This window comes from Rhinoderma darwinii, chromosome 2, assembly GCF_050947455.1.
Source record: "Rhinoderma darwinii isolate aRhiDar2 chromosome 2, aRhiDar2.hap1, whole genome shotgun sequence".
NCBI classification, from domain to species: Eukaryota; Metazoa; Chordata; class Amphibia; order Anura; family Rhinodermatidae; genus Rhinoderma; species Rhinoderma darwinii.
Window position 1 is genome coordinate 248,283,914 of NC_134688.1, and position 27,995 is coordinate 248,311,908.

At 41.4% G+C, this 27,995-nt stretch overlaps 2 protein-coding genes across 3 annotated transcripts in view; one reads left to right on the forward strand and one right to left on the reverse strand.

Annotated features, from left to right (window-relative positions):
* RPS6KB1 (ribosomal protein S6 kinase B1) overlaps positions 1 to 7,517 on the reverse strand; it is a 72,016-nt gene extending 64,499 nt beyond the window's left edge. The window contains exons 1-3 of the mRNA XM_075853032.1: positions 7,288 to 7,517; positions 2,771 to 2,817; positions 1,438 to 1,558 (exon numbers count right to left, since the gene is read on the reverse strand). Coding sequence (XP_075709147.1) covers positions 1,438 to 1,558; positions 2,771 to 2,817; positions 7,288 to 7,419 — 300 coding nt within the window. The 5' untranslated portion in view covers positions 7,420 to 7,517. The remainder of the gene's footprint in view (positions 1 to 1,437; positions 1,559 to 2,770; positions 2,818 to 7,287) is intronic.
* Positions 7,518 to 7,849: 332 nt separating this feature from the next.
* TUBD1 (tubulin delta 1) lies at positions 7,850 to 27,530 on the forward strand. 2 transcript variants are annotated; one of them, XM_075850459.1, is made up of 9 exons: positions 7,850 to 8,002; positions 14,328 to 14,518; positions 14,600 to 14,747; positions 15,632 to 15,848; positions 18,203 to 18,434; positions 20,333 to 20,497; positions 22,049 to 22,183; positions 23,050 to 23,233; positions 26,623 to 26,874. In XM_075850459.1, the coding sequence occupies exons 2-9, from the start codon at positions 14,350 to 14,352 to the stop codon at positions 26,723 to 26,725; spliced, it is 1,353 nt and encodes a 450-aa protein (XP_075706574.1). In that variant the 5' UTR covers positions 7,850 to 8,002; positions 14,328 to 14,349; the 3' UTR covers positions 26,726 to 26,874. The 2 variants fall into 2 exon arrangements, with proteins under 2 accessions (XP_075706574.1, XP_075706575.1); XM_075850460.1 differs by lacking the exon at positions 7,850 to 8,002 and having other exon boundaries at positions 14,334 to 14,518; positions 26,623 to 27,530.
* Positions 27,531 to 27,995: the final 465 nt, after the last annotated feature.

A 27,995-nucleotide genomic window follows, 5' to 3' on the forward strand; every position in this document is an offset into this window, starting at 1 on the left:
GCACCACTTCAGGCAAATGTGGGATCTAGGCACTCATGAATGTTCATGGGGGTTAATAGAGACTATAAACACACCGGGCAGACCTGAAAATTCCGTTTGGCCATGAGTTTTCCTTAACACAACGTGAAACGCCTTAAATTCTGATTGATGGTTAAACCACGACACGTATGCAATATGAAGAATTGTGAATGATAATTTACTACAAACATTGATAATACAGTAAGATTAATATAGATTTTTTTTATTGCATTATATCAACTAAGCAGTTTTTAATATACATTACACTACTTGTTTTCCCAACCAATACATTAATCACCAATCCACATTCTGCAATGTATCACGCAGTCCAAGCGGTTTACTTCCCAGAGGATAGTGATTTCCAGCTTACAGATGTGAGCAGGAATAACTCTGTAAAGGTTTTCAGCCTTTGGGTGTAACAATACTGCTAATACTCACACAGTATATAAAAAAACCAAAAACAAAACAACTTTTCAACATGCAAGAATTAAAGAGTCACTGTAACTTCGCCTCCCCACCCGATTTTCATTTGGGGGTACAGAGATGCTAGTGTATGCTGGGCGGGGCGGTACAGTTGCGAAGTCTCAGGCATGCATCCTGTTGTAATAAACCCCCCCGACAGTCATTAAAATTGAAAAAAAAAAAAAAAAAAAAAATCCTGAAAATGTCACCTTTTTATGGTAGAATTTGAATTTCTCTCTCAAGTAAATATATAGCTGTGCGGTGCGAACATTCTTATTTTTTCTTTATTGTAGCGGAGACCTTGTAGTTTCTAGGATGATTTGCAGTTTTTATCGGAACCATTTTGGCATACATATAATGTATTGATTACTGCCACTGACTGATTCAGTGAATAGCGCTAGATACAGCTGCTCTGTTGAGAATACAGAGCAGATGCATCCCAAAAAGAAAAACAATTTTTTAATAAAAGGTGTTAATAAAGTTGCACTTAACACGCTGACTAACCTTCTTATTTAAAAAAATATATGCCTTTCAAAGGTGTACATAGCCTTTAAAAACAAGGCCAAAATCGCTGTAAGAGGCACATTCTAGCCTGTAGTAGGCTCCCTCTGCAGTCACGTTGCTGCCCCGTGCCGCGCTCATTCTAAACATTGTCATCTTTCTCTAGAAGGAGCACAGCTCAGGATAATCAGTAGGGGGGTTAATAGATTAGGCAGGCCTTATTCAGATGATATAGTAAAACTGGTCTGTGTTTCATCAGGGGAAAAATTAGCAACCAGTCAGTGAAAAACCGTGAACACCGCTCGTCTGAATAGGCCCTTACAGTGAAACTTTAATCTTTATTTGTATTAAACTTGAAACCCCTGTTAAGACAATTGTTTTTGTGCCTGTGGGTAGCTGAGTTATGAAGCCACTAAACGGATATAGTAAAATCATTTTAAATAGCTAGTCTCTTACCTTCCCATAACCACCTTTTCCAAGAACACGCAGAAGCTCAAAACACTCTGGCCTTATCTTTTCTGGACCCTTATTCACGCTGGTCTCGGAGATCTCAAACTTTTCACAATGCTCCATGTCACTAAGTTTAGAAAAACGTGTACTTTATTGATATAGAACATGTCATTAAGAAAAACAAAAACATATATTGCTCGCAAAAGTACATAGAATACACAATATCTACAAAGTACTGCATCCTAAAGTGATACTGTATTTTTAAAGAAACTGAAAGGGGCTTTCAGTGGTTGCACTTGCCAGTGAAAAATACTGTATTTGTGCTGACAAGAGCCAAAGGGAATATGGTAGCTACCATTGGCTAACTTCTATTTTTTGTTGGGCAGTGCAGGGGCTTAAATAAAACAATAATATGACACCATCCTTAAAGCGTACCCAACTTTTCAGAATAAGCTGGCATATGTGTGCACATGAGGAATATTATTATCTATACACTGAACACAAAGACGACGAGAATACTGCTCTCCTATCTCTATCACATATATAGAAGCTGCAGCAGCAGCAGCACGGAGGACATTATACAGCAGTAATGAACAGTGCAGCTGAGAATCCAGCACTGGGGTGTCCTAGAAATCTTACCAGTAGCTGCAGCACGATTGCCTTACTTTCTCTGCTCCTACTCCCCCTCCACAGACTTGTATTGGCAGCGTGTCTGCCTCACACACTCACTCTGCTCCCCTCTACATAGATTTGTATAGGAAGGCAGTGAAGAGAGAGCCCCCCACTTCCTACAGTCCGTCATCTCTGCTCTGTAACTATGGATGGACTTTGCCTGACAACAGGGGCCTCGGCAGTAGATTACAGGGAGAGAGACACCTACTGGCAGTAACTTCACACAGACTTTGCATGGATAAAACCACACTTTAACAGTAAGTAAATAACAAAGCTGATATATATTATGATAAGCATAAGTTCTTTGAAAAGTTAGTGTCCAATTAAATTGAAATGATGCAGACACAAGTAGGCTTTTTGTGTGTGAAGATATGGTACTTTTAAATCTATGACGACAAGAACCTGGACTAGAGGGAAAGTTAAGGGGAAAAACAAGTAAAATTTAAAATAGGGAATTGTGGACAGCAGTTCTTACAACCCTCTATAAATTTAATGCAAAGCAATTGCAACAGACAAGATCTGTGCAGATGGTAACCTACCCATAATATACCAAACCAACAATGTAAAGAAACCGTGTGGAGAACAAGCCGGAATATGCTCCTTTCAGAGTACTTTAAAATACAAATGCTGGAAATCACAATAGTGATAAACCGATACTACAACTTACAGTTCATATGGAATGCCACCATGGTCCATGTATTCATTTATATTGTTCTGTAAAAGACAAAAAAAGAAATAAAAAATCCATTAAACACAATCTCCCATTTCTTTCGGGGCCAGGTTTTAACATTTTTAGGCCTCGTTTACACGAGCGTGATATACATCCGTGCGACGCGCGTGCTTTTCACGCGGGTCGCACGGACCTATACAAGTCTATGGGGCAGTGCAGACAGTCCGTGAGTTTTGCGCAGTGTGAGTCCGCTGAAAAAAAACTCACGACATGTCCTATATTTCGCCGTTTTTCACGCATCACACACCCATTGAAGTCAATGGGTGTGTGAAATCCACGCATGCCGCACGGAAGCACTTCCGTGCGAACTGCGTGATTCGCGCAACAGCTGTCAAACTCTGAATGTAAACAGAAAAGCACCACGTGCTTTTCTGTTTACAAACATCCAAACGGAGTGTCATAATGATGGCGGCTGCGCAAAAAGCACGAAGCCGCGCATCATACACTGATGACACACGGAGCTGTTAAGTGCCTTTTGCGCACACAAAACGCCGTGTTTTTTGCGTGCGCAAAACGCACACGCTCGTGTAAATCAGGCCTTAGGTTGTGGGGCTGGTCACAGTTGGTAGTATCCAGCTATTATTGAGGGAATCACTTTGTTAATGCTCGTTTTACTTTCTTAACCCTTTAGGGCTATTCTGGGCTATTTTGGGCCTTCATTACCAAGCGATTTTTCCATTGTCATTTCAAAAGCCATAACTTTTTTTTATTTTTCCTTAGACATAGCAGTGTGAGGGATGCATTGTTTTTCGTAATGGCCCCATTTTGTGTACATAATTATTAATTAACTAACTTTTTTGGGGGTAATAGAATAACCTAGAAATGCTGCTTTTTGCGTTTTAAATTTACGCCGTTTCCACGTGGTATAAAATACATAACTTCATTCTGCAGGTTATTACTATTACGGCAATACCAAATTTATATTACTACTACTATACTACTTTTGCACAATAAAAACTATAAAGAAATACATTTTAAATAAAGTATTTATTTTTTGAATCTAGGTTCTAAGAGAAATTATTTCCCCCTTAGGCTGGGTTCACACGACCTATTTTCAGACGTAGACTAGGCGTATTATGCCTTGATTTACGCCTGAAAATACGGCTCCAATACGTCGGCAAACATCTGCCCATTCATTTGAATGGGTTTGCCGACGTACTGTGCAGACAACCTGTAATTTACGAGTCGTCGTTTCACAGCTGTCAAACGACGACGCGTAAAATGACTGCCTCGTCAAAGAAGTGCAGGACACTTCTTTGGACGTTTTTGGAGCCGTTTTCTCATAGACTCCAATGAAAACAGCTCCAAAAACGGAAGAAAACAACGCAGCGAAAAACGCGAGTTGCTCAAAAAACGTCTGAAAATCAGGGGCTGTTTTCCCTTGAAAACAGCTCCATATTTTCAGACGTTTTTTGTCACTACGTGTGCACATACCCTTAAGGTTTCTGGTTAAGGGCTTATTTTTTTGCAGGATAACTTGTAGTTTCTAATGGTACCATTTTAGGGTACATACGATTTTTGATAGCTATAGAACGCATTTTTTTCAGGCAGAACGAACAGAAGACAGCAATTCTGGCATTGCTTTTTTATTTCATTTTTTTTTACCGAGCGGGTTAAATAATGTAATAGTTTCATAGCTTTTATTCAGTAAAGCATTTTGAAAGGGGAAAGTATTTAATTTATTTATTTATTAAACAAATTGCAACATTTTTATTTAGTCCCATTATGGGACGTTACTATGCGATCATTTGTTTCTATAATACACTGCAATACTTGCAGTGAAGAGGACGGGGACATCAGAATCTCATCAGAGGCCGGGGCAGAAATGCTGCAGAATATAGTACAAGCCAAGTGGATGAGATTTTAAACAAATCTCCTCCCCAAGCTGGGGTATTAAAGAGGCTCTGTCACCAGATTTTGCAGCCCCTATCTGCTATTGCAGCAGATCGGCACTGCAATGTAGATTACAGTAACGTTTTTATTTTTAAAAAACGAGCATTTTTGGCCAAGTTATGACCATTTTTGTATTTATGCAAATGAGGCTTGCAAAAGTACAACTGGGCGTGTTTAAAGTAAAAGTCCAACTGGGCGTGTATTATGTGCGTACATCGGGGCGTGTTTACTACTTTTACTAGCTGGGCGTTCTGACGAGAAGTATCATCCACTTCTCTTCAGAACGCCCAGCTTCTGGCAGTGCAGACACACAGCGTGTTCTCGAGAGATCACGCTGTGTTGTCACTCACAGGTCCTGCATCGTGTCGGACGAGCAAGGACACATCGGCACCAGAGGCTACATTTGATTCTGCAGCAGCATCAGCGTTTGCAGGTAAGTCGATGTAGCTACATACCTGCAAATGCTGATGCTGCTGCAGAATCAACTGTAGCCTCTGGTGCCGATGTGTCCTCGCTCGTCCGACACGATGCAGGACCTGGGGCAGGAAGTGAGTGACGTCACAGCGTGATCTCTCGAGAACACGGCTGTGTCTGCACTGCCAGAAGCTGGGCGTTCTGAAGAGAAGAGGATGACACTTCTATACACAACGCCCAGCTAGTAAAAGTAGTAAAAACACCCCGATGTACGCACATAATACACGCCCACTTGGACTTTTACTTTTAAACACGCCCACTTGAACTTTTGCAAGCCTCATTTGCATAAATACAAAAATGGTCATAACTTGGCCAAAAATGCTTGTTTTTTAAAAATAAAAACGTTACTGTAATCTACATTGCAGCGCCGATCTGCTGCAATAGCAGATAGGGGTTGCAAAATCTGGTGACAGAGCCTCTTTAAGGTTCCCAGTGACATGGGAAAACGCATTGTAGTGCATATAACACAGGGTTTTTTTTTTTATTGGCGCGTTTAAAATACGCGGTGTATATAAAAAAAAAAAAAAAGCAGCACGAGGCCAATTCCTGGCACGTAAAACGCACTGAAGTCACACCTAATCCCCATACACAATGGGATTCCTAATTACGTGCCAAAAAAATGCGCCAAAAACGCCTGTACTTTAAAAAGGACTTTGCAAAAATGCTACCGTTTTTTACGCGTTTACACGTCATTTTATTAGAGCGCCGTTTGAACAAGGCCTTAAAGGAAACCGGTCACCAGTTTTATGCTGCCCTATCCGAGGGCAGCATGATGTAGTGCCAGAGACCCGATTCCATCGCTGTATTACGTACGTTTCAGTGCTCAGTAGTCCCGCCCACCAGCCACTGATTGACAGTTTTCTCCCCATACTGTGCATAGAGAGAAAGCTGCCAACTGCAGAGAAATAATACAACGATGGAATCAGGGTCCCTGGCACTACTTTATACAGCCCTCAGATAGGGCAGCATAAACCAGGTGATCGATACCCTTTAAATGGATGCCTTACAGTGGCATCTGTTACCCGTACGCTATCATGGCATCAGTTTAACAGATATGCCATGAAAAAGGGTCATGAGAGTTCATGATGTATCTGTTAAATGTATACCATCATAACCTATGGATGATGTCACAGTTAGGAATTTTAACAATAAAAAGGTAGAGAAATCGTGGCACTGGCCGTTTGCGGCAATAAAACTTATTTATTAATCAAGATCTTGGTCTGTATGGTGTGGAATAAACCTACGGCCGTTTCAAGGCCCTGGCGTCACTTCCTTTTTTGCTCCTTATATATCTTGCTCAGGGGGAACATTGTGTCTGAATTTGGCCAGTGCCAGCCCTCCTCCTGTCTCTCCTTTTGAAATCAGTTAAGGCCTCATGACACATTCATGTCTATGAGGCCATGCACACTAACGTTTTAACGGAACCGTGTGACCGTTCCGACAAAAGTATGACAGGTCCTGCTCATGTCCGTTTTTGACGGAACAGTCTCAGCCTTTTCATTCATTTGGTCCGTGAAACAACAGACTGCACACGTAAGCCATCCGTATCCGGTCCGTGTTTTACGGATACGTCATTAGCGGCCGTACAACGGAAGTGTGTCACAGCCTACTTTTAACCTATACACTTTCCAGGTGTTTGCGTTAAATGTGATGTGAACAGCCCCTAAGTAGAACTCAATCTTATTATACCTAAAGCCAGGGACATCACCCGAACACAAAGCCCCGGATGTCATCTTCTGTCAAGTTGTTAGATTCTATTCCTAGTCAGGCAGCAGCATAACTGGGCACAGGGCATCACACTGAAGCCTAGGTGAGCTGGGTGACAACCCCAGTGATATAGTAATCACCCATCTCCCAGGAAGATATTACTAGCTAGCTAGCGACACAGACACACAAAGTGTATGGGGAGCTGTCCCATAGACTCACACTTCCCTAGCAGCCCACACCTCCCAGGACAGGGCTACATTCGGAATACGATCAATTCTAGAACGTTGCGCGGCCGCAGACCAACCAGTTAGGTGAAGCCCGGGACTGTACTTAGGCCTCCAGTGCTCAGTGGTCCTGAGTGGAGCGCAGGCTCTACTCACCCCGTCCTCCAGTTCGTCGTCCGAAACAGATTCTTCGGGCTGGTCCAGATCTATATCAAACACGCCCGCCATGGCTTCGGACGTTCTCTGTTTAGCCGCACCGCGGAACGGTACCGCGTTCACCCGCCTCATGGGCTCCAACACACGGCCGCCATCACCGGACGTTGAAGCGCAGCGGCGCCCCCGTACTACTCTACTTCCCAGGTCCCCTGCGTGCGCGTTCCCGCCAACACAGGGTGCGAACAGATTGGGAAAACCCAGCAACTACCGTAGTTACCACTAGTGCGCGCTACCAATGCGCCTGCGTGACCTAACTACGGAAGGCAGAGCGCGGAATGTGGGGAATCCCTCTAGTTGTAGCCGCTGCTATTGACAACCTTCGATTTGAAGGATTTAGCCACAGCGGAAAAACAAGAAAAGAATAAATGCATAAATCTGTACTACTGCCCAGTTGTGTCTTAATTGTACTTTTGCAATGCAAATATTTAGCGAGCAATTGGTGATTATAGACTTCGCCAAAATGGCTCCTTAGTTGCAGACAATGATACAGTAGTTCTTCTTCCTGCGATCCAGCAACGGCCCTTGTGTCTATTTTTTTAGAGGAGCCGGTGATGTCCTGAAATGACTTGTATGGTCTGTCAGAAGCCTCTTAGATAATAATGGCAGCGTGGTATCTGCTTCATGACATGGAGAAGCTCCCGAGATTTGCTATCAGGTAGTTTGCTGCTTCTTTTGAACTACGACCCCCCTCCCCCCCTATAATGTATTTCTTTCATTTATTTGTACGTTTCCTTATATTAGTTGGGGCTTTTATCACTATTTCGGTGGTAGCCACTGTGACTGTTACTTATATTTATGTATTTGTATTGCCAGAGAATCCACACTATTCCTTTGCTGTAAATTAGTTTAAAAAGTTATGACAAATTGACATAGATCTAAATCATATTTAATCACCTCACTTAGTGACCTCAATGGTAAAATGGATCATGACAAAAAAAAATATTTTCGGCATGTGTGAATCACAAAAACGAATTACATCCATCGTGATGAGTTTATAAATACAGTGTTGAAGAAATAGTGCTGTAATACCCCACTAAAAGCACCATAATGCCCAAATAATACCACCCTGCAGTGAGTAAATGGTGCCATTATTGTTATCCATTGCATTCAATAGTTCCATTATGTATTATTACATGTCACAGAAATACAATTGAGACATATACACCTATTCACATATCATGACTGCAAACAATGTATACAAACTCCACATTCTATAACTATATATATATATAATATAGAATGTGGCGTTTGTATATTGTATATACAGTGGCTCCATGTTGGATGAATAAATTCACTTTATTTGAGTGCTGCTTCACGTTCTCTTTTTTGTATATACACTACCGTTCAAAAGTTTAGGGTCACTTAGAAATTTCCTTATTTTTGAAAGAAAAGCACCGTTTTTTTCAATGAAGATAACATTAAATGAATCAGAAATACACTCTATACATTGTTAATGTGGTAAATGACTATTCTAGCTGCAAACGTCTGGTTTTTAATGCAATATCTACATAGGTGTATAGAGGCCCATTTCCAGCAACCATCACTCCAGTGTTCTAATGGTACATTGTGTTTGCTAACTGTGTTAGAAGGCTAATGGATGATTAGAAAACACTTGAAAACCCTTGTGCAATTATGTTAGCACCGCTGTAAACAGTTTTGCTGTTTAGAGGAGCTATAAAACGGACCTTCCTTTGAGCTAGTTGAGAATCTGGAGCATTACATTTGTGGGTTCGATTAAACTCTCAAAATGGCTAGAAAAAGAGAGCTTTCATGTGAAACTCGACAGTCTATTCTTGTTCTTAGAAATGAAGGCTATTCCATGCGAGAAATTGCCAAGAAACTGAAGTGTGTACTACTCCCTTCAGAGGACAGCACAAACAGGCTCTAACCAGAGTAGAAAGAGAAGTGGGAGGCCCCGCTGCACAACTGAGCAACAAGACAAGTACATTAGAGTCTCTAGTATGAGAAATAGACGCCTCACAGGTCCTCAACTGGCAGCTTCATTAAATAGTACCCGCAAAACGCCAGCGTCAACGTCTACAGTGAAGAGGCGACTCCGGGATGCTGGCCTTCAGGGCAGAGTGGCAAAGAAAAAGCCATATCTGAGACTGGCTAAAAAAAAGGAAAAGATTAATATGGGCAAAAGCACACAGACATTGGACAGGGGAAGATTGGAAAAAAGTGTTATGGACAGACGAATCGAAGTTTGAGGTGTTTGGATCACACAGAAGAACATTTGTGAGACGCAGAACAACTGAAAAGATGCTGGAAGAGTGCCTGACGCCATCTGTCAAGCATGGTGAAGGTAATGTGATGTCTGGGGTTGCTTTGGTGCTTGTAAAGTGGGAGATTTGTACAAGGTAAAAGGGATTTTGAATAAGGAAGGCTATCACTCCATTTTGCAACGCCATGCCATACCCTGTGGACAGCGCTTGTTTGGAGACAATTTCATCCTACAACAGGACAATGACCCAAAGCACACCTCCAAATTATGCAAGAACTATTTAGGGAAGAAGCAGGCAGCTGGTATTCTATCTGTAATGGAGTGGCCAGCGCAGTCACCAGATCTCAACCCCATAGAGCTGTTTTGGGAGCAGCTTGACCGTATGGTATGCAAGAAGTGCCCATCAAGCCAATCCAACTTGTGGGAGGGGCTTCTGGAAGCATGGGGTGAAATTTCTCCCGATTACCTCAGCAAATTAACAGCTAGAATGCCAAAGGTCTGCAATGCTGTAATTGCTGCAAATGGAGCATTCTTTGACGAAAGCAAAGTTTGACGGAGAAAATTATTATTTCAAATAAAAATCATTATTTCTAACCTTGTCAATGTCTTGACTATATTTTCTAGTCATTTTGCAACTCATTTGATAAATATAAGTGTGAGTTTTCATGGAAAACACAAAATTGTCTGGGTGACCCCAAACTTTTGAACGGTAGTGTATATATAAACCATAGAACAGAGTAACGGCACCAGGACTTCAGAGTAGATGAAACGGTGGATTTATTCACCTCAAGTGAGCGATGTTCCGGTTCGTCACAGAACCTTTCTCAAGTAACTTGAGAGGTTCTGTGACGAACCGAAACTTCACTCACTTGGGGTGAATAAATCCATGAAGAAAAAGAAGATTTGATCCAGCGCTGTTTGGTAGTTTAAAAAGGAATCGATGTTCCCACTTTTATTGTCATAGAAAAATGTATAAAATATGAAGAGACGCAGTAACAAGGTGGTTTCAAATAGTATGTGCCAAAGCCTTCGCGTTTCAAACACTATCAGTGTCCTTACTCATGGCTAGTATAAATAAATACACCCTGTTTCATTTACTCTAAAGTCCTGCTGCCGTTACTCTGTTCTATGGTTTTTCATCCTCTAGTATCGAGCACATGGCCTAATATATAGGTATGTTGGAGTGCTGTGTTCATTTGCCTCTGGACTGTATATATAATATGAATTTCTGATGTATGTTGCGTGTTCTTTATGCACGGCCAAACGACTGGACCAATCGGCACCAAATTTGGCACATAAGTAAATCACGTGCTTCTGAAGGTTTCAGCTCTCTAGGACCTATGACACTAATGGCTTCCACATCAAGGACCTTCATATTACATCAGATGACCTGTATTCGCCAATAGAAGCTCGCAAGTCCTTCATTCTTAACCTCACTCACATACACACAGTTTTAGACCAGGTTTCCAGAACAACCAAGCCATTTTTCTTAACTTGACATATTACTCACCGTAAAGGAACCGTACGTATACTGGATCTGAGCATTCTCATAAATTGAACCCCTTTCAGACCAGTCATAACTCCAAAAAGGAACCCTGCACTTGGACTTTATTGGATATGTTGGCTTTATATCAGTAGAAAATTAAGTTTTTAACCACACACACAAACAAACAAACAACAAACAAATAGACCGGTGTGAAGCCGGGGAACTCTGCTATTCTATATTATAAAAGTCAATGTCTGTTTGTCGTCCTCTATAGGCATCCAAACGCCTGAACCATTTGACCCCAAATTTGGCACATATGTATATTGGGTGTCGGGGAAGGTTTTCGTAAATGTCCCAACCTTGCCATTGTTCTCTGTTATCAGCCATTATAGCAAATTAATGTTTGTCATCCTCTATAGGCATCCAAACACCTGAACTATATGACCCCAAATTTGGTACATCGGGTGATCAGGAAGGCTTTCGTAAATGTCCCGACCTTGCTGCTGTTCTCTGTTATCAGACATCACATGATCACGATCCAATACTATAAAAGCGAATACAGACATTCGCTTTTATAGTAAAGATGGTTTTATCTGGCAGTAGCAGGTAGCACTTTACAGGATAATCCTAGATGGGAAGGTACAGGAGAGCGGTTACCCATAGCAACCAATCAGATTACTGATGTCCAGGAGGAAAGCTGCCAAACTTCAAGGTGGTCAAATGTGTCATACTGCTGCTCGAGCTGCTGAAACTCCTCAGCAAACTTGAGCTTTCTTAGAAACAGATCAAACAGGTGGCTCTCAGAAGCGCAGAGACTCTTGTCCGAACCCAGGCCAGTTAGCAAGCTGATAGAGCACATCATGTTCAGCGTGCTAATGAGTGGGTATGATGCGGTTTTCAATTATGATCCAACCATAGTCTATGGCCAACTGTTAATAAAACTGCCAATGTTGTTAATCAACAGGCTCTGTCACAGTCTTATGACTCCATTTCCTACCAGTTTAGCTCTTCGGTATTTAGGAAGTTAAAATTTAAATAAACAGTGTGTAACTGCCGGGGTATATAGGGCTACTGGCGATTTTCCCCGTAAACCAAGAAAATATGAAGACATGGATTAGAATCCTGGGCACCCTTGGAACAAATCCAATTAACACATAAACAGACAGACCGACACGTTTGGAAAGCTCGTTTATAGGAATTTTTGCCCATTCAGCCAAAAGCGCATTTGTAAGGTCAGGCACTGATGTTGGTAGAAAAGGTCTGGCTCGCAATGGGCATTCCAATTCATCCCAAAGGTGTACAATGGGGTTGAGGTCAGGACTCTGTGCAGGACACTCAAGTTCCTCCACACCAAACTCGTCATCCCAAAGTTTTTAGGGACCTCACTTTGTGCACAGTGTATGGAACAGAAAAGGGCTTCCTTTAAAGAGGCTCTGTCACCAGATTTTGCAACCCCTATCTGCTATTGCAGCAGATAGGCGCTGCAATGTAGACTACAGTAACGTTTTTATTTTTAAAAAACGAGCATTTTTGGCCAAGTTTTGACCATTTTTGTATTTATGCAAATGAGGCTTGCTAAAGTACAACTGGGCGTGTTTAAAGTAAAAGTACAACTGGGCGTGTATTATGTGTGTTACATCTGGGCATTTTTACTTCTTTTACTAGCTGGGCGTTCTGACGAGAAGTATCATCCACTTCTCTTCACAACACCCAGCTTCTGGCAGTGCAGACACACAGCGTGTTCTCGAGAGATCACGCTGTGACGTCACTCACTTCCTGCCCCAGGTCCTGCATCGTGTCGGATGAGCGAGGACACATCGGCACCAGAGGCTACAGATGATTCTGCAGCAGCATCGGCGTTTGCAGGTAAGTCGATGTAGCTACTTACCTGCAAACGCTGATGCTGCTGCAGAATCAACTGTAGCCTCTGGTGCCGATGTGGCCGACACGATGCAGGACCTGTGAGTGACGTCACAGCGTGATCTCTCGAGAACACGCTGTGTGTCTGCACTGCCAGAAGCTGGGTGTTAACGAACAGAAGTGGATGATGCTGATTCGTCAGCATCATACACTCCCATTCCTAACGCCCAGCTAGTAAAAGAAGTAAAAAACGCCCCGATGTACACACATAATACACGCCCAGTTGTACTTTTACTTTAAACACACCCAGTTGTACTTTTACTTTTAAACACGCCCACTTGGACTTTTGCAAGCCTCATTTGCATAAATACAAAAATGGTCATAACTTGGCCAAAAATGCTCATTTTTTAAAAATAAAAACGTTACTGTAATCTACATTGCAGCGCCAATCTGCTGCAATAGCAGATAGGGGTTGCAAAATCTGGTGACAGAGCCTCTTTAAGACCGTTACCACAAAGTTGGACGCATATAATTGTCTAAAATGTCTTGGTATGCTGAAACATTAATATTACCCTTCACTGGAAATAAGGAGCCTAGCCCAAACCCAGAAAACAGCCCCAAACCGTTATCCCTCCTTCACCAAATTTTACAGTAGGCACTCTGCATTCTGCTAGATGGCACTTTCCTGGCACCTACCACACCCAGATTTATCCTTTAGACTGCCACATAGTGAAAAATAATGAATCACTGCAGAGAACATCTTCCCACTGCTCCAGAGTCCAGTGGCCACATGCTTTACACCACTCCAGCCGACACTTGGCATTGTGCATGGTGATCTTAGGCTCGTGTGCAGCTGCTCAGCCATGAAAACACATTTCATGAAGCTTTAGACGCAAAGTTCTTGTGCTTATGTCAAGTATCGTTTCAAGTTGCAGTAAAGGATATGTTACCTACAAGCAATATAACCTGCAGAGACCTCTTCATTCCTGCTTTCTTTACCATAAATAAGATTGCTTAGTCGTTACAAAACTGAATCTCATTTCATAAATGCAGCCCGTTCAAATAGACCTTATTTATTAAAAATGTGTAACAGAAAAACTGACTGTGCGGCCCATAGCAACCAATCACATGCAGCTTTCAATTTTCCAAAGCAATTTTAATATCTCCCCCCTGTGTAAAGTTTCACATATACATTAGATTGTGATCCGCCAACTCTCCAGTATGGAAGCCTCACGACGGTTTCCCTACAGCAGGTTTTTGGGCAAATGGGGATGAGGCATGTTGGATCTGTTCCTTCAGCTTGTCTCCCACTTCACCTTTATGGGGCGGTCAGGGAAAACGGCCATCAAATGAACTGACATGTTAGAATTCTTTGGATCAACATTTCTTTTTCTTGCCTCCCTTCTGCAGATAACCGCTGGATTATTTGGACATGTCTCTCATTACAGTACAGTTGGGGCAGTGCGGCAATCAAATTGGCTACGAGTTATTTGATATAATTTGTAATGATTTTCACAGCAATGGACTGTGCCCCAGAAAGGAAAATGGACTTTATCAAGAAGCATCTAAGGAGAGATTCTTTGATGAGACTGAATCTGGAGGTATACGTTACTCTATGACTTTTATCATCTATAACTATTCTTACTTTAACAGTAGTGATGATATTTATTTTTCTATTATAGACTTTGTAAGCCGGGCAGTGCTTCTTGATATGGAACCCAAAGTCATTTCTCAAACTTTATCAATGGCAGCCAATTCTGGTAAATGGAGGTATAGTGAGAAATCACAATTTTCACAGAAGCAAGGATCAGGGAACAACTGGGCAAATGGGTAAGGAGTAGGTATTGAAGCACTTGGGTTAAAAGATTACTTGGTTTACTTCAGAACGAAACATAGAATATGTTTTTGTTTGTATTTTCTGCCATTATCTTGTTCTTTTACACTAGGGCATTTTAAAGATGCCCAAATATTAATGAATTATAGGGCACAAGTCTGCTCCCTAAATGGTATTCCCAAGTGACAATGAGGGCCTAGAAGACCACACTATAGTGAATCCCCTCCAGTCCACTCTTGAACATTCAGCAGAGCTTAAGGGGGGGGGGTGTCACATGGTAAATTTACTTGTAGCTTTGACTTCTCAAAAAGGGAACCCTTCTAGGGTATGGTCACACGTGGCAGATTTGTTACAGGAATCTCTGCAACTGAATATCCATTCCATACATTTGATTAATGTTGTTTCAGATGTATGGAACAGTTACAGAAATTTCCACTACAAATTTGTCATGTGAACCTATTCACCTGTCACAGAGATAGGACTGACTTTTATTGGGCAGGATTTCCCGTCAACTCTGATTTAATGGGGCTTTCCCACCACGCATGTGCTATTAATGTCTGATCATTGGTGATCTAAGCATGTCCAACCCAGGATTCCCGTTCTGATGATCAGTGAGGCTCGAAGATATTCTAAATTTATCACCTATTCTATGGATAGGTGATAAAGGTATTAGGTTGGAAAACCCATTTAAGGTTAAAAAAATTATAGAACACAGTTAAATGCAGGCTGTATTTTTTTTTACACTCTATACGTTCTGCTCAGGCATAGTAAAAGGTATTAAACAAGCTTTAGATTTTTTTTTTTTCATTGGATGGGTGTTAGATGTTTTGTGCTACAAGGAGATGGCTTACATTTTTTTTTCTAATACCTATCAATATAGTTACTATGTACATGGACCAAAGCATAAGGAGTTTATCATGAACTTGGTTAGAAAGGAAGCAGAAAAATGTGATCGATTGGGAGGTTTCATCACAATAATGAGTATGGCAGGTGGCACTGGCTCTGGCATGGGAACCTTCATCACAAGATGTTTACGTGATGCCTATCCCAGCTCACTCTTACTCAATGAGGTTATTTGGCCTTATGGAACAGGAGAGGTAACTATGTTTTACAAGTTTTCACTTTTTAAAGTAAGGAAAAATTCCTCAGGCCTTAATCACACATCCGTGTTCAGTCGGTGAGATACGGACCGTATGTCGGCCACATTTCCCGGACCGAACACTGTTCAGGGAGCCGGACTCCTAGCATCATAGTCATCCAAGACGTGGGGTTACTGCTTCCCCATGGGACTACTGCCCCTAATAGAAAACATGATTACGGAACGGGACAGTATTCCCTCGTGGTGGCTGGGACACTTAGCATCGTACAAAAACTATAATGCTAGGAGTACGGCGCCCTGAACTGTGTTCAGTCCGGGAAATGCAGCTGACATACGGTCCGTATCTCATGGACGGAACACGGTCGCGTGAATAAGGCATTAGAAGAAATTATGGAATTTATTACCTTCCACATGAAATCTACCCTCTTAAATCAAACTAAACTATGCTAACAATTATCATGCATAATACGTTTATATACTTATGGTGCCAAGATTTTTCTATATATAGAGAATTGATCCTGAATATTTTCATTTAGCTATAATTCAAATACAATTCTCTGTAGAATGTACTTGTCTCCAGATGGGAATTACATAAATATGTGTGTGTATTTATTTGTATGAGGGAGGGAGTCCAGTATGAAGTATGGACTTTATTCAATGACTCACACCATTCTCCTATGTTGTTTTAGCCCTGTTTGTACAAACCATATAAAACTGACTGATACGTTACCCTGTGTATATTGTGCACGTCTGTGTCACAGCTAAATAGTTTTGTCATTAGAGGACGCAGGACTATGAATATATTTCAGAACGTCGAACGCTAAATTAAAAATAAAAAAAATAGAATTCTGCAGACTATAGGGGACAAATAAAGTACAAATGCAAGTTCACTTCATTATTTGTTGTGTATATACGTCTTAACAGGTACCTAACCTGCAGGGTTGCCCTTAGCAAGGGTTAATGGTGGGGCCCCCTCCTGCACGTCACAAAATTGACTAATGTCATGAGAATTCTACAGCATAGGCAAAGAAAGAAATATATGAATGGTATAAGACCATTCACTGTGCTCTGTTAAAGAATAAACCCGTAAATAAATAATGAAATGAACAATGTGGGGGTCCTGAAATACTCAACCAGTCCCAGCGCTACACAGCCCGGGAAGATTTACACTAGTACCGGTGGACCAACCGCATGGGAAAACCAGCCACCAGGTTGCCTGGCAAGGCACTAGTTGAGGATTTGTGGGGGTGACCCCATGCTGTTCGTTTGATTTATTAATTTCATGAACACATGAGATGCTTAGATACAGGGCTCCAGCAGACAGCATCACACATGATAGGCTTAGATACAGAGCCCAAGGAGACAGTATCCATATACTTACCTTCCCCGCTCCCGAGTTGGATTCTCTTCACCTCCAGACGCAGTACTGTGTCCTCACGCCATTCAGTGCCAAGACGTTATACGTGCCACGCATATATGGCGTCAGGACCCAGAGCTGCGCCCATAGCCTAGGAGGACTGACTCAGGAGCAGGAAGGGTAAATATATGGATATGTCACTATAGTAACAGGGGCTTGTGTAGTTTACTACATGAGTCCCAGTTTCTACAGTAACCATTAACAGACATGGTGGCAAGTGCAGATACAAATCCTGCCTGAAGGAAATTGTAAACCATGAAAAAATGCCAAATATTCTGAAAATTGCCTGAAAAAGCCTGTTATCCACGTGAACATCTGTCAGCCCACTCAATACACCGCAGTTTAACGTATATGGGAGGCTATACCTGTTCCCCCTCCTATGTGCACTTGGATAACAGGCTTTTCCAGGTCATTCCCAGAATATTTGGCATTTTTTTCTTGGTTTACAATTTCATCTCACACAGGACTTGTATCTGTCCAGAGTATCTCAAATAACGACACCTTCCCCAGCTACTTCTTACTTTACCTGTTGGATATTATTCCAGATTAATATTTGATTTTTTTGATAAATGAATGTGGTAAGACTAGCATGTGACTATTACTTCCAGTAATATGTATTCCTGTACATGCAATGTAAATTGTTCGCAAACTAAATGTTTTTACAGTGAAACTTTTATTTCGACAACTGGCTGTTATTTGTATCTTGTGTTGGCTTTTTAGCCATTTTTTTTAAGCCAATTTGCTATTTCCTCATCTGATACCATGTATAGTTATGTAATATACAATTTTTATCCGAATTACCAGATTTCTATGTTTATTTCTTTACAAACTTCTGATACTGTGCTTAACTCACTCTTTCTTTCATTCATAACTGCAATTTATTATTGTGCTATTTTTACCGATCTCATTCAGCTCCTCAAACTTTCCACTCCTAGGTTATTGTTCAGAATTACAACTCCATTTTGACCCTCTCAAACCTCTATCAATCCTCGGATGCTCTGTTGGTTCACGAGAATGACATTATTCACAAGGTTTGCTCTAAGCGGATGAACCTCACACAAATCTCCTTCCGGGATGTAAATCAAGTCATTGCACACCAGCTTGGCAGTGTACTTCAGCCTGCTTACACAGTAGAAGGAGCCTCACACTACAGCAGAAATCCTCTTGGTATGATAAATTCTTATACGTTTGCAATTTTGGAATATGGATTGTGTGCCCACAGTTCTAGGTCATAAAGTCCCACTTATCTGCAGAGTAATCTGCCATAATAGACTTGGTTGGCTACAGCAGAAAAAAAACCATTGGATATTTTAGGCCCATGTGTGGCGGCCCACGACCCTTTCACTTAGTTGCAGCATAGCAGACTTGTCTACATTGGCAGCCACTCAACGTTCACCGCGAATTAAGTTGTTCTGCCTAGCTAAGTCTTTGAATATGGACACCCATTGTAATACCCCTTCGAATTTTTGGACATGCAAAATGTACAGTAACATCTAAGGTGCAGAGCACACATACAAAGTTGTGCCACACTTAAGACCGTGGCACGGGTAATTTAAATGCAGGCATGGATAATATGTTTATGGTTAGTTGGAACAGCAAGCGCAGATTTAACTGTGGATTTGCCACAAATTTCACTGTTCACAATAGAGTAAAGGCCCTTTTACACTGGCCAATTATCGGGCAAACGAGCGTTCAAACTTGGCCAGTGTAAAAGTACCATAAGGTCCTCTTACACAGCCCAACGAGTGCCGTGTAAACGAGCGCCAATCAACGAGACAGCTCGTTGAGCGGCACTCCTTTCACAAGGAGCTAGTGTGGTGACGAGCGCTCTTTACTCTTCGGGTATGTTCACACCGCTTATTTTCGGACGTTTTTCAGGCTGTAAACGGTTGAAATATCAGAAGCAGAACGCCTACAAACATCTGCCCATTGATTTCAATGGGAAAAATGGCGTTCTGTTCCGACGTTTTTTGAAAAACCGCCCGTAAAAAAAAGCCCGCAAAAAAGAAGTGCATGCAGTAAAAAAGTCGCGAAAAACACGAGTGGCTTAAAAAACGTCTGAAAATCAGGAGCTGTTTTCCCTTGAAAACAGCTCCGTATTTTCAGACGTTTTTGATTTTGCGTGTGCACATACACTTATCGCTCGTCCCCATACATCTCTATCATGTCGGCAGCACGTCTCCCTGTTTACATAGGGAGATGTGCTGCCAACAACGATAATCTTTTACACATTTAAAACGATGCGGTCAGCCGATGAATGTGTTTGCTGGTTCATCGGCTGATCATTGCCCTGTTTACTCAGGGCAATTATCGGGAACGAGCGTTCGGTGTAAAGTAAAATCAGGACCAAAACGGACCAAAAAAAGCAGACTGCAGATTTTAACAGATATGCAGATATTCACAGATTTTTCCTCTGCATGTGAATGGGGTTGTGTTAACTCTTTTCACATGCATTGAATTATATTGGAGTCTGCGATGCAGAATTGGCAGCGAAATGTGAACATGGCCTAATTATTTCTCTAAATGTTATGCATGTGTTCATCAGATGAAGTTTATTTCACCTCCAACTTCACCTAAGGATACAGTTACATGGCTGTATATAGCATTTCATGTTATAGCTATATATTTCTAGCAAAAAACGGGGTGAATTCCCATCAAGAGAAAGCAGGAATCCATTCCATTGGGATTTATTTGCTTGTTGACACGTAATCTACGGATGAAACATAGACCATGAATGTGCACTAAGGAAGGTTTACAAGTGGGATTTATAAAGATATCAATGTGGGCTTTCAAGGATGACTATTGAGACTGTGCTTCTTGGTCCCATCATTAATGGTTTGACAGCTATGTAGTTGTGGTCTTTGAAAATTCTTGACCTTCTAAATATACACTTTATTCGATTTCATGTACTCAAATGGAAATTCCGATAGACTAAAACAAATTATAGATCATTATTTTATAACGTTAAATATTAAATGGCACATTATGCAAAAATCCCTTAAAAAATAATGTATACTTTGTTTTCATCAGGTTTGCTAATACGCACTTTTTCCCTTTCTTCCCAGGGGAACTAATGGAGAGCCTGGTTCCACACCCGGAATTTAAGATGTTAGGTCTTCGTAACATTCCTCAGATGTCTGAACACTCCCTGGCGTATAGTACGTTTACTTGGCATGGTCTCATCAAACATTTGAGACAAATGCTCATTGCTAATGCAAAAATGGAAGAAGGTGCGAGCAGTCATGTAGTAGAGCTTAACATAAATACAGATAACTATGCAGTTTGAATATGTGTTCTTGTAAACTACTTGGGTTTATTTATGTTGGATATTCCTCTGGTGACTTTGGCCAGTTCAGTGGAAAAAAATACTTCTTTCACATACAGTAAAGAAGCATCTTTACTGGCATATAGTGTGGTTGCAGCACCCACAGTCCAAACTCCACCAAAATATACGACGGCAACTCCCATACTAGAACAGACACTACTCAGTATTTCTGTCCTCAGCTAGACCTGCACTGGAAACTTTTTAAAACTCTTTCGTCTGTTTTGGGTCATTTTAAAATTTTCTGGTTCGAATTTAAGCCTTTTGGAAACAAAAATAATCAGCTATTACATAGCGGAGGATGGGTGTGTCTGAAAGGAACCTTGGACAGCTGTCCCCAGGAGCAAGTTCAGGGTCAGTACAATGAAGGGAAATTATTGGAAATGCTATTATTTTCCTTGTAAATGCTTACATTAATGATCATATGGTAGATCTAAGAATACTTTATAATAAAAAATATATTTAGATTAGCCATGTAGAAATGACTTTCATTATATATATATATATATATAACAAAAATAGGCAGCACTCCGTTTGTAAAGGTGAAAAAAGAAGGTACTTTAATGTCCCATAAGCAACGTTTCCGCTCCTTCCCCTGGAGCCTTTCTCAAGCAGTGCTGCATGTTTCCCTTCCCATTATCTTGGTGTTGATTTCCTCTTGTCCTATTCAGACTTTTGATAAATGGCTGTATGGAATCTAATGTGTGTGTGTGTGATGTTTAGGTGTCCACATAGGCCACAGAATAGAAAGTGACTTTTTACCTTTGTACTTACTGTAAGATTAATCAGTTTTTATTTTAGTGGTTGCTTTAAAAAAAAAATAGATATCACTTTTAGCCTCAATTCACCAGTGTTGTTGGAGAGACCTAGTGTCCCTTCAAGGTTTCTACACAAATTGGTAATGTATCTTGCTGTAGTTTATCAGGTAGAAGTTGCTTAAACAAAATGTTATTTTATGAAATGTTCATTCGGCACCCTAACCCTGGAACGTTACAACTGTAAAATTAGGGTCGGACTGCAGTCCTTTATCCAAGAATCTAGGGGCCCTCTTACATGGACCGTGAGAACGAGCGCCGATCAACGAGACAGTTCGATGATCGGCGCTCATTTGCACCTTTCACAAAGAGCTAGTATGAGGACGAGCGCCTGTTACTACAACCGCTCGTCCTCCTATATTTCTATCATGTCGCTTGATCGTTCATCGGCTGTTTACACAGGTCAGTGATCGAGAACCAATAATTGGCCCTTGTTAAAGGGCCTTTACTCGTGGGGGTTTTATCAATACTGGAAAATTTGGATTTGAGTTAATAATTAACGAGGACATAAAAAATATCAATGGTTTGCTTTAACTACTGTATCTTTATAGAACAATCCAGTTACAATTTGGAATACTTTTTCTTGACTTTTTCTTGAACACTTTTCATTCTGTTGACTTAAGAATATTTGCATTCATCATTAGGCATAAACTGGCAAGTTAAGCCTTCATCCCAGATAGAAACAGGCAGAAACTCATTGACCGCTCAACTGCAATTTAATAGATCTGTAGCAAACCTTGCTATATTCCGTGGAACAGATATTGAAGGTGCCTCTCCTGGTGAGTCTTGTTTTTTTTTTCTATCTTAGACATCTATAACATATTCATAAAATTGACCATATTTGTCTGATAGGTGGGTGTGAGCTGTTTCTCTAGCTCCTATAGACCTAAAGGGTATACAACTGTGCTACCATTCCCTGCACAGCTGGTGCAGAATTATTTTTTTGGGAGGCCTTTGTTCTAAAGTAGCGCTGCGGCCTCTTTATTCCCAGGCTCGGTGGGGGTCCCAGTAGTCTGAAAGTGATGGCATATCTTTTCGATATGCCATTACTTATTGTGATGGGATAACCCCTTAAATGGAAGGAGCCAAGCACCTGTGCGGCCACCGCGACATTCAGTATTCGTCTGTCTCCGAAGGCAGAACAGGCGTCCACCATATTGCTGATTCTCTCCTTTCAACCTACACGACTCAAGTTACCATAGCCTTGGCAATGCTGCTCACAGATTTCCAGTACTGAACAAGTGACAAGTTCTAAGTACACTGCATTAATTCAAACATTGCGGTTGGTCAGTCCACAGTCTAGTGTAGTCACTGGTATTCATTGTTCAATTAAATTAGAATTAATAATATAACATTTTACAACTAAGCAACATTGTATCCTTTAGTGGTGAAGTAATTGAGTTACATCTGACTGCGGTGTTATATGGCTACACATTAGTGACACTGTAGTCTTGCTTTTATAGTATCATAGGCAGGACAAGTGAAAATATCATATAATAGCATATTGTCCCACTACAACGTATGCAGCACCAGCGCTATAGACAACAGGTGTCACCTCATCGCTACTGGCAATACTTCTCAAAAGACAGAAAAATACATGACGTGTGACATTGACAATGACTTGCCATATATCATTTTATTACAGAGGGCTTCAGAGATCCAGCATTGTATACTTCTTGGTTGTCACCAGACGATTCGTTTAGTACTTGGAAAACACCAAGAGCTTTCAACAAATACGAGAAGTCTGCCACGTTAATGAGCAATAGTCAAGGCCTGTTGAAGCCTTTGGACAGCATTGTTGGAAAAGCGTGGAATATGTTTGCTTCAAAGTAAGAACCTCTTGTTTTCTTTATTCCTTTGTTGTTTCTTTTGTCTTCCTTTTATGTGCTGGACAGCAAGAGCACAAACTATCTGCAGTACAATGGTCTTTAAAGAGGCTCTGTCACCAGATTTTGCAACCCCTATCTCCTATTGCAGCAGATTGGCGCTGCAATGTAGATTACAGTAACGTTTTTATTTTAAAAAAACGAGCATTTTTGGCCAAGTTATGACCATTTTTGTATTTATGCAAATGAGGCTTGCAAAAGTCCAAGTGGGTGTGTTTACAGTAAAAGTCCAACTGGGCGTGTATTATGTGCGTACATCGGGGCGTGTTTACTACTTTTACTAGCTGGGTGTTCTGACGAGAAGCATCATCCACTTCTCTTCAGAACGCCCAGCTTCTGGCAGTGCACAGACACACAACGTGTTCTCGAGAGATCACGCTGTGACGTCACTCACTTCCTGCCCCAGGTCCTGCATCGTGTCGGCCACATCGGCACCAGAGGCTACAGTTGATTCTGCAGCAGCATCAGCGTTTGCAGGTAAGTAGCTACATCGACTTACCTGCAAACGCCGATGCTGCTGCAGAATCATCTGTAGCCTCTGGTGCCGATGTGTCCTCGCTCGTCCGACACGATGCAGGACCTGGGGCAGGAAGTGAGTGACGTCACAGCGTGATCTCTCGAGAACACGGCTGTGTCTGCACTGCCAGAAGCTGGGCGTTCTGAAGAGAAGTGGATGATACTTCTCGTCAGAACGCCCAGCTAGTAAAAGTAGTAAAAACGCGCCGATGTAACACACATAATACACGCCCAGTTGGGCTTTTACTTTTAAACACACCCACTTGGACTTTTGCAAGCCTCATTTGCATAAATACAAAAATGGTCATAACTTGGCCAAAAATGCTCGTTTTTTAAAAATAAAAACGTTACTGTAATCTACATTGCAGCGCCGATCTGCTGCAATAGCAGATAGGGGTTGCAAAATCTGGTGACAGAGCCTCTTTAACCCCTTAATGACCGGGCCATTTTGCACGTTAATGACCAAGGATTATTTTTTGTTTTTTCATGGTCGCATTCCAAGAGTCGTAACTTTTTTTATTCCGTCGACATCACCGTATAAGGGCTTGTTTTTTGCGGGACGAGTTGTATTTTGTATTTGCACCATTTTTAGATGCTTATAATATATTGATTAACTTTTATTAACTTTATTTTAGGAGAGAATTGAAAATAAGCAGCTATTCCAGCATTGATTTTCACGTTATAAATTTACGCCGTTTACTATGCAGCGTAAATAACATGTTAACTTTATTCTATGGGTCGACACGATTACGGGGATACCAAATATGTAAAGGTTTTATATGTTTTCCTACGTTTGCACAATAAAAACCCTTTTAGAAAAAAATTACTTGTTTTTGCATCGCCGCGTTACAAAAGCCGTAACATTTTTATTTTTCCGTCGATGTGGCCGTATGTGGGCTTGATTTTTGCGGGCCAATGTGTAGTTTTCATTAGTACTATTTTGGGGTACATAGGACTTATAGATTAACTTTTATTTTATTTTTTATGGGGGGAATGGGAGAAAAGAGAGAATTTTGCCGTTGTTTTTTGCGTTTTCTTTGGACGCCGTTCATCCGGCGGTTTAATTAATGGGTTCATTTTATTGGTCAAGTCGTTACGATCGCGGGGATACCATATATGTGTATGTGTGATTTGTTTTGACAGTTTTACTGAATAAAACCACTTTTTGAGCAAAAAAAGTAGTTTTATTTGATTTTGACTGTAATTTATTTTATTTTTTTTCCACAAACTTTATTTAACTGATTGACATTTTTTTTTTAAGTCCCACAAGGGGACTTCACTATACGATGTGCCGATCGCATATATAATGCTTTGGTATACTTCGTATACCAAAGCATTATTGCCTGTCAGTGTAAAACTGACAGGCAACCTGTTAGGTCATGCCTCCGGCATCGCCTAACAGGCAGATGCTGAAGACAGACCTGGGGGTCTTTGTTAGACCCCCGGCTGTCATGGAAACCCGACGGCGACCCGCGATTTGTTTGCGGGGGCGCCGATCGGGTGACAGAGGGAGCTCCCTCCCTCTGTCAAACACATTAGATGCCGCTGTCACTATTGACAGCGGCATTTAATGGGTTAAACTGCCGGAATCGGAGCACGCTTCGATTCTGGCAGTTGCAGCAGGAGCCAGGCTGTGTATAACAGCCATGCTCCTGCCGCTGATCGCGTGGGTACAGTGGCAGTACCCGCGCCATCACAGGACGGATATATCCGTCCTCCTGCGCGAACTAGCAGCTGCTGAGGACGGATATATCCGTCCTTCGGCGTTAAGGAGTTAAAGGGGTTTTCCAGGGACACAACATTTTTTACCTAACATTCTATGTAACTATTTAATAAAGTTGCTAATATATAGTCTGTATTAAATCTGGAGACTTTCCTTGCTTTAGGCCTTATTCACAGGGCTGCGTTAGGTCCTTAACATATGGACCGTATGTCGGCCTCATTTCCCAGATCGAACACAGTTCAGAGAGCCGTACTCTTCGCATCACATTTATGTATGATGCTAGGTGTACCTGCCTCCATGCAGGAATACTGTCCCATACTATAATCATGTTTTCAATATGAGACCGTAGTCCCACGGGAAGGGATCACAATGATGCTAGGAGTATGGCTCCAAGAACTGTGTTCAGTTTGGGAAATGCATCCGAAATACAGTCCATACCTCAGGGACCGAACGCGGCCGTGTGAATAAGGCCTTAGGTTGGATGCTTTCCTGTGCAGTTAAGACCCACCCAGAAATGGCACACCACATATTATGGTGCTCAAATATCATACCATATATTGTCCACTATATAAGTCTATTTAGTTGCCCAAGTAGCGGTGTCATACAGTATCTTAAAGAACAATGTTACACAGTGGTATGGTACAATATATTTTATCATTGTATAGTGATCATGATAAAATGGCAGTGCCACACAGTGACGTTGTGGATAACCATTATGAATAAAATGTAGGTCATGGTTCTTTGGATGTTACGTGGCCATGAGACCACTGGAGTGTCAGGCTTCATTATAGCCAATAGGGTAATCTACACATGCGTAACCTTATATGTTTAGCTGTCCCGCTCACAACAGGTAGTAACACAATCCCTTCCTTACAGACTTCTATGGTAGATAATGGGGAAAAGCTTGAGTACAGTCAGAAAAAGATTTTTCAAGAAACTGTTGGTGCAGTAACCAGATCCTCCAACAGTCAATAAACCATCAAATAGACGTGAAGAGCAGTGGCTAGAATGACAAGACACAAAGCTCCTACCACCATGGAAATATGGTTTGCCTGTAAAGTAACTCATGACTAATTTCTCTTTTCTGTTTCAGAGCATATGTTCACCAATATACAAAATATGGCATTGATGAAGAAGATTTCCTGCAGAGCTTCTCAACACTTGAGCAAATTGTTTCCAGTTACTCCACTTTATAAGTACATTATTCATTCTAATGATGATAGTCCTTTTATTTTTGCTTGTTTTTTTTTTTATGGCACAATCTTAACAGAGTAAAAATAGCACTTTTTTATGTGACTGATCTATTTTTAATAAATCATATTTATTTACGCTTTGCTTTTACTGTATACAGTATATAAAAGTGTTATCACAGTAGAAACTGTAAGGGCTTGTCCACACACAATGGAATTGCCGCAGAAAATCTCTGCAGCAATTCCGTTGAAAAACACAGATCTTTTTGCTGCGGTAAAATCACACCATTTCCTGTGTTTTTTTATGGCAGAAAATGGTGCGTAAATTGCTGCGTTTTTCTCAATGCTGGGAGATGGTGACCTCTCCTCTGAAAAACGCAGCAATTTTGTCCACATTCCGCAGCAGGAATTGACATGCTGCAGTCTGAAAAATACGCACCACAGGACAATTTCTGTGTGGAATTTTTTCACAGCGTGTGGATGAGATGTGTTAAATCTCATCCACTATGCTTCTACTGTATTCTGCTGTGTTTTTTTCCGTCAAACTCCAGACGGAAAAACGCGGCAATTCCGCAGCGTGTGGACGAGCCCTAAGGCGCTTACCCTATTTTGTTTGGTTTGTATACTGGCCATTATTACTACTTATATTGGTCACACATCTAATAGCTATACTATGTTCAATGCTCAATTCAGCCACTTACCCCTGTGGCCTCATTTATTCATTTATTAAAACTGTCAAACTTAATGTGGTCCTTTTGCCCATAGCAACCAATACTAGCTCAGCTTTAGGAAATCACGCAGCGACGTTCTGACTGGGGTCTGTGACGGCCAGGGAGTGGACCAGTCCAGTCACCTGACCTGTCACCTGAACTCACGTCAGTGACATGAGGTCAGATGACTCAGGTCAGGGGACTGGACTGGTCCACTCCCATGCTGCACCCTCCCAGCATGTAGGGGGCGCCAATGGGCTCTGCCTCTACTCTGTGCTCTGCTGTTACACACACGGAGTAAATAACAGCCGAGAAGCAGAGGAGGAAGCTCCGCCCACAGCACGTCCTGACCTGTGATCCTGTCAGCAAGGAGACATGGTGAGTGTCTGTGTGTGTGTATGTGTGTGTAGTGTGAATACAATGTGTGTTTGTCTCTTACATCTACTACATTATCTGTACTCAGAGAGTTATCACTGTGTTATCTGTGGTGTTACATAGGACTGCAGGTTACATCTACATTATCTGTACTCTCAGAGTTATCACTGTGTTATCTGTGGTGTTACATA

Coding starts and splice junctions, on each gene's coding strand:
- TUBD1 (XM_075850459.1), top strand. CDS start 14,350: ATGTCTCTCATTACAGTACAGTTGGGGCAGTGCGGCAATCAAATTGGC. Junction 14,519..14,599: donor TGATGAGACTGAATCTGGAG/GTATACGTTACT, acceptor TTTCTATTATAG/ACTTTGTAAGCCGGGCAGTG. Junction 15,849..18,202: donor GGCCTTATGGAACAGGAGAG/GTAACTATGTTT, acceptor TTCCACTCCTAG/GTTATTGTTCAGAATTACAA.